At 67.2% G+C, this 6,116-nt stretch overlaps 2 protein-coding genes across 2 annotated transcripts; one reads left to right on the top strand and one right to left on the bottom strand.

The window, feature by feature from the left end:
• Positions 1–327: 327 nt before the first annotated feature.
• EMIHUDRAFT_458855 (hypothetical protein) lies at positions 328–1,430 on the top strand (the record flags this gene model as incomplete). The annotated part of the gene is made up of 4 exons (XM_005771330.1): positions 328–416; positions 480–657; positions 733–879; positions 960–1,430. The coding sequence occupies 4 exons, from the start codon at positions 328–330 to the stop codon at positions 1,332–1,334; spliced, it is 789 nt and encodes a 262-aa protein (XP_005771387.1). The 3' UTR covers positions 1,335–1,430.
• Positions 1,431–2,095: 665 nt separating this feature from the next.
• Positions 2,096–3,098, bottom strand: EMIHUDRAFT_445068 (hypothetical protein; the record flags this gene model as incomplete). The annotated part of the gene is made up of 3 exons (XM_005771329.1): positions 2,466–3,098; positions 2,341–2,400; positions 2,096–2,265 (listed from the first exon to the last, which is right to left on the bottom strand). Coding segments are annotated over exons 1-3 (840 nt in total), but the record flags the coding sequence as incomplete, so codon positions are not given.
• Between the last annotated feature and the right edge of the window lie 3,018 nt (positions 3,099–6,116).

The following is a 6,116-nucleotide window of genomic DNA, read 5'->3' as shown; positions in this document are numbered from 1 at the left end:
CGGCACTCCGACGAGTCTCAGTAGTCCACGGGCTGTCGACAGGTACACGCAGCCGACGACCCTCGCTCTCGCCGCCGCCAGCTCGCCCGACGCAGCAGAGGCGCTCAAGGCGCTCCCTGCCTTTTACGACGCGGGAGGCGTGACGACGCAGCAGTTCACCGCCGCGTCGGCCGACGGCACGGCGGCGCGCGCCCCTCCGCCGCCGGCGGCTGGAGAGGGGAGAGGGGTAGTGGGGAGGGGCGAGCAGCTGCGTGCGGCGCCTCTTTACCCCCGCCGGGCGGCGAGCGGATGCCAGATATGGGGAGATGTGGCGAGATATGGGGAGGTATGGAGCGTGGCGGCGAGCAGGTGCCGTACTTCCTCGTCAGCAAGGAGGGGCTGCCGCTCGACGGCTCGACGCCGACGCTGCTCTACGGGTGTCGGCGGCCTAGAGGGCCGCCTCTTGCCGCTCGGGCTCCACGCGCCCTGCTGCTGGACAGGTACGGCGGCTTCGAGATCAGCCTGACGCCCTCGTACTCGGCCGGCATCGGCGCGGCGTGGCTCGAGAAGGGACATGCGTACGTGCAGGCGAACATCCGCGGCGGAGGCGAGTACGGCCCTCGCTGGCACCAGGCCGCGCTCAAGGAGAAGCGCAGCAAGGCGTACGAGGACTTCGAGGCGGCTTCGCGCGACCCGACCTCGCGACCTCGCGGGTTGCGAGCCGCGCCTCTTCACGCCCGCAGCTGTGAACAGGCGGTCGCACGCGACCTGATCTCGCGCGGTGTCACCTCGCCAGCGAAGCTCGGCTGCCAGGGCGGCTCCAACGGCGGACTGCTCACGGGCAACATGCTCGCGCGGCCGACGGCGGGGAGCACGCTCTTCGGCGCCATCGTGTGCCAGGTGCCGCCGCTCGAGATGCAGCTCGCCGTGCCTGCGCCTCCGCCGCACCTCGCCTGAGCCTCGCCTGAGCCTCGCTGCAGGTGCCGCTGCTCGACATGCGCCGCTTCCACAAGCTCCTCGCAGGGGCGAGCTGGATGGGCGAGTACGGCGACCCAGACACGGACGACTGGTCCTTCCTGCAGCGCTACTCGCCGTACCACAACCTGGACGAGGCCACCGCCTACCCGCCCATCCTCGTCACCACGTCGACGCGCGACGACCGCGTGCACCCCGGCCACGCGCGCAAGCTTGTGTCCAAGCTGCTCGACTTGGGCAAGGGGCCGTCCACCTTTTACTATGAGAACATCGAGGGAGGGCATGGCGGCGCGGCAAACAACAAGCAGCGCGCCTTCATGTCGACGCTCGCTTACTCCTTTCTTGAGCAGACACTCGCTGGTAAAAATCGCGGAGAGTAGCGCCGTGGACTGTGATCACGCTCATGTTAGCATGTGTGTATAGGATGTAGCGAGGAAGGTGGTGCTTTCTATTCGCTATAGAATATACGAAGAATGAATTTGACGCGCGCACAGCGCAACACACAAATCGCGCCCCTCGCGTTTCACGGCGAACGTATGGCCTGGAGCGCGCTGGCGGGGTTGCAGTCTTCTCGCTCTCACTCACACGTGAATCGCCAGCCAAGCGGCGGGTTGCGCAGCGCCGCCGCCTCCCACCCTGCCTCCAAGAGCGCGCTCGAAAACTTCGGCCACGCTGCCTCCCCCCCGCCCTTCACTGCTCGATCTGCACCCCTCTCGTCGGCAAGGAGCGGAACTGTCTCCCCCGAATCCGGCCTCGCCTCCGTATTTTCCGTCTAAAGAGCTGATGGTAGAACTCACCTAGGCTGTCTTCCCCCTGGTTTCCTGTCGAAAACTTCCTCTTTGCGCCGCCGGCCGGGTCGAGCCTCAGCCAGTACCGCTCTCCTACGGCACACGCGCAGTGGACGTGTCCTGGACATGTCCTGGACATGTCCCTCGCCGGGACGCCTCTCGCCCGCAAAGGCGTCGCGCAGTGCGCAGACGTCCTCCGCGCTCGCGCAGAGGTGAGGGAGCCGCGCGCCGAGCCGCGGTCCCTGCAGGCTGGAGAGGAAGGGCCCCCACGGCCGCTCGAGCCGCGAGAGGGCGGCGGGAGAGAGCGCCTCGGGCGGTGCGTCGGAGGGCGGTGCGGCGGAGGCGGCCCAGTCGCGCGACGCGAGGACGGCTCTGTGGCGGTTGAGCCAGAGGAGGGCGAGGCATCCGACGCCCTGCCAGTTGGCGTAGACGTGCAGAGCGGTGAGGAGTGCGAATGCGGTCCACACCGCCGGAGCAGACTCGCCGACCAGAGGCGCGAAGAGGTAGGAGCCAACCAGGAGGCCTGTGTGGGAGGGAGGAGGGAGGGAGGGCTGGGAGAGGAGGAGGGGAGGAGGGGAGGGGGCGAGGGCGAGGGGACCGACGAGCGTCACGGCCGTCTCCTGCGCGCCCTCCTTGGCGGACACGTCCGCCAGGTTCCCTATTCACACCGGCGCACCCTCAAGGTGTGAACGGCGCTCCCTCGCAGCGGCGCTTTCTGGCTGCCACTGAGCGCGAAGTGGGCGGTGATGGAGGCGCGCGTGGCGCCGGCCACCATGCCGCAGATCGAGGTGCAGGTGGAGCCGAGGGCGGCGACGAGGAAGAAGCGCTCGCCCGCCATCGGTGCGAGCATGTTGAGAGTGAGGCCGACGTCGTTGATGAGGTCAGCAAACAGCCTCCACTCCTTGACGTTCTCGTCGAAGCCGACGCCGACGAGCGAGGCGAAGAGGAGCGATCCACACATGCCGAAGCCGTCGCGGAGGACCCATGCGACCGCCGCCGCCATCGGCGAAGCCGCCGCCTCTCCGACGCCCGAAGCCTTGAGGATTGCGCCGGTTGAGAGGATGGCACGCAGGTACGAGCAGGCGGCCTGAATCGTGTCGTACACCTGGAAGCGAATGTACTCGGGCCGCACCGAGCCGGGGTAGCCCTCCGGCAGCAGCGCCGCCCGTGCCGCCTCAAACACGGACGCAGCCGTCGAGCCGGCGATGCTCTCGGCCGCGGGCGGCTGGTGCGCGGTGACGCGGTAGCGGACGCGCCGGCTGCCGCAAGCCTCTGCGATCTCGGGAGTGGCAGTCGATGGTGCAGATGGGTCCTTGTAGCGCTGTTTCATCATGGCCGCCTTCGCTTGCCGCCCAGGGTTCCAACTTTTTCCGGGGTTTACTAATACTTAGTGCTACAACCAACAGGCCCGTGCCAGAACCACCGGCTGGGGAAGTACGGTCCGCCCGTCTGGCGTACGGTGCTACGAGGGCAATGCGGGGAGAAAGGAGGGTGAGGAGGGCCACCGGCGGCCGGGGACGCGGCGCGGGGCTGCTCCCCTCACCCGAGGCGGTCAATGCAGCTCAGTTGCTGCAATCAGGCTTTGGTGGGGGGGGCCCGGTCCGCCGTCAGCGACCGGGAGGCGAGGGCGGGAGCCCGCCCTCGTCTCAGTCACCACCAGTGAGGAAACGGCATCATCGCGGTCGGCGCATATCGATGGAGGAGGAGCCAGCCACGCCGACCGACGCGAGGTTTGCTCGCGACGCTCAGATTCAGAGTGAGGTGCCTGAGAGCATGGCGCCGCTCGGCGAGGATGCGGGCATCGGGCCACTGCTGCAGCGGTTCAGCGTGATCACTGCGACTTTCATTCCCGAACGTATCGCGGACTTCAAGGCTGAGAACGCGCGAATTGCGTGGAGTCAGCATATGGAGGGCGCCGGTCTGATGATCGAGGTGGACACGGGCGGCGGCGCCAACAAGCGCCCGATCATTCAAGAACGGCCGCCATGGGACCGCATGAAATTTTTTCAGGGCCCGAATGACGTTGTCTACGCGGTGCACACCAAGGAGATGGCGTCGCAGATGGCCACGCGGGGGTACAAGCTCGTGTCAGTGGTTGCGCTTCCAAATGACCCGCAGACTCTGCCCCCTTGCGTCGAGATGGTGACTCGGGGCGGGCGCGGCGCCGGCCCTTCTGAGCCCGACCCGATGTCGCTTCCCATGCCGCCGAAGCCGTTCATCCCGAAGATCGGCCGAAAGGCGAGCGACCCGCCCGTGGCCGCCCAGATTCTTGGCCACTTTGAGGACAAGGTCGTGATCAAGAACGACGGGGGGGTGGAGACGGCGTACCGGCCGATGAAGGGGTGGGACGCGGAGTCGCGCTCTGCCGCTAATTTTTCCGCGGATGCCAACACCCAGTTCTCTCTGCGCTGCAAAATGTACGTCTGGCTGCGCTCGTACTACCAGGGGGATGACCCCGCCACCTGCCCACTGTCATACGACGACCTACGCAACCCAAAAGGTACGGCGGCCGGAGCTTTGAAGGCTTCCAATTTTGAGGGCACCTCCTACGACGAGATGAGGAAACTGGTGGCGGGCCCCAAACGATGTGTGTAAGTGAGTGTTAGAGTTTTGTCGTTTGGTATTGAAAATCTCTCTCTCTCTCGTCTCTCTTCACATGCTCTGCGATGGCCGTGTGAAGAACGACTGAGATGTCGTCGTGCAAGAAAGAAACGGTGGCACCTTCCCTTTTACTGGAAGAGAGAGCCCAAACCACTGTGTCTGAGTCTGTGTGTGAGAGAGTGAGAGTTGAGAGAGTCATTCGCAGCGCTTGATGGTTTTTCAAAAATATCTCAAGATACATCAGTAACCAGCCTCCGGCGGGGCCCCCCGCTACCATCCAAACCCGAGTACAAAGCGCCTCTCCGAGAGCGCTGCGCAGACGGTCTACTTACTAATCATAGAGGCTCAAGTGCGACAAGTCCACACACATAACATGCGACACGGGTGCCTGCCATACACAAAGCATTACTCTCACGACACACGGGCACCGGAGCGGCGGCAGCGGCGGCAGCAGCACACGCGGGCGGACGGATTCGGACGGGGCGGAGCAGCGACCGCCTGGGCGGCCGCTGCTCTGTCTGCCGAGCGCGGTCAGGTGCAGGGAAGCGTGGCGGCGCGGGGAAGCGCCGCGGCGGCGGCGGCGGCGGCGGCGGCAGCGGCACGCGCGGGCGGACGGACTCGGACGGGGCGGAGCAGCGACCGCCTGGGCGGCCGCTGCTCTGTCTGCCAGAGCGCGCCGTCTGCGCAGCGCGGTCAGGTGCAGGGAAGCGTGGCGGCGCGGGGAAGCGCGGCGGCGGTGGCGAGCAGGCGAGCGGCCCGCGCGCGGCGAGGCGGACAGGTGATCGGCAGGCGGGTGATGGGCCGGAGAGTGACCGCGCCCAGCGATCGGAGACGAGCCGATCGTCGCTCGGCCGCAGCTGACCTCGAAGGCGTGCGGAGCGCGACTGTCGGTGTCGGGGGGCGGCCGTCATGTGGCGAGGAGGGAGGACGACAAGTGCGCGTCGTACGGGTCGCTCTTCATCGGCCAGTCGAGCGGCACTCAAGTCACGACCGAGCATGGGCGACGAAAAGCGGTGGGGCCGGTGGGAGGTAGGACGAGATTCGTTTCGCGCTTTCAAAAGCGGCTTCGCGCGCAGCGCAACTTTGGGTTTGCCACGAAAAGCGCTTCCAGCTGGAAAGGGGGCTACTGGGGCGCCAAATTCACACCTCGCGGGACTACTTATGTTTTCGTAAACGTAGTTGTGGCCCCCCGCTACGTCGCACGAGTGCAACCGGGTAGCGGGGGGCTAAAAGTCAAGAGGAACCGGGAGGACGACCCCGGCTAGTCGCCGACCAAACCCACAAAGAACCCTGCACAAAGATCGCAAGGGCGGGGGCCTGTTCCTTTTTACCCATCTCACAGTAGAGAGGTGTCCGTTTTTACAGTGGCCAGGGGCGGGGCTTGCATTTTTGCCGTCGCCAGTCGCCCCCCCAAACGCTACAGCGGGGGCGGCGGCGGCGGCGGGGGCGGCGGGGCGGCGGCGGCGGCGCGACGGGGTGGGTAGGGGGGTGGGGAGCCGCGGCGTGTGCGCTGCGCGTGCGCGCACCGCACACCATACCGCATACGGCGGGAAACAGACGGCGAAGGGGGGCGCGGCGGCAGCGGCGCAGCGCGCGCGCGGCGCGCGCGACGGAGGGGCGGAGCAGCGACCGCTGGCGCGGTCGCTGCTCCGTCTGTCCCGGAGCGCCGTCTGCGCGGGGTGCGCGTCAGGAGAGGGGGCAAGCGTGGCGGCGGGAACGCGCGGGGGCGGCGGCAAGCCCCCCAAGCCTCCGTGCGCGGTGAGGCGGCCGGGC

This window comes from Emiliania huxleyi (genome assembly GCF_000372725.1).
Source record: "Emiliania huxleyi CCMP1516 unplaced genomic scaffold EMIHUscaffold_389, whole genome shotgun sequence".
In the NCBI taxonomy this organism is placed as follows: domain Eukaryota; phylum Haptophyta; order Isochrysidales; family Noelaerhabdaceae; genus Emiliania; species Emiliania huxleyi.
The sequence above is the reverse complement of the archived record's forward strand: the minus strand, read 5'-3'. Positions and strand labels throughout refer to the sequence as shown.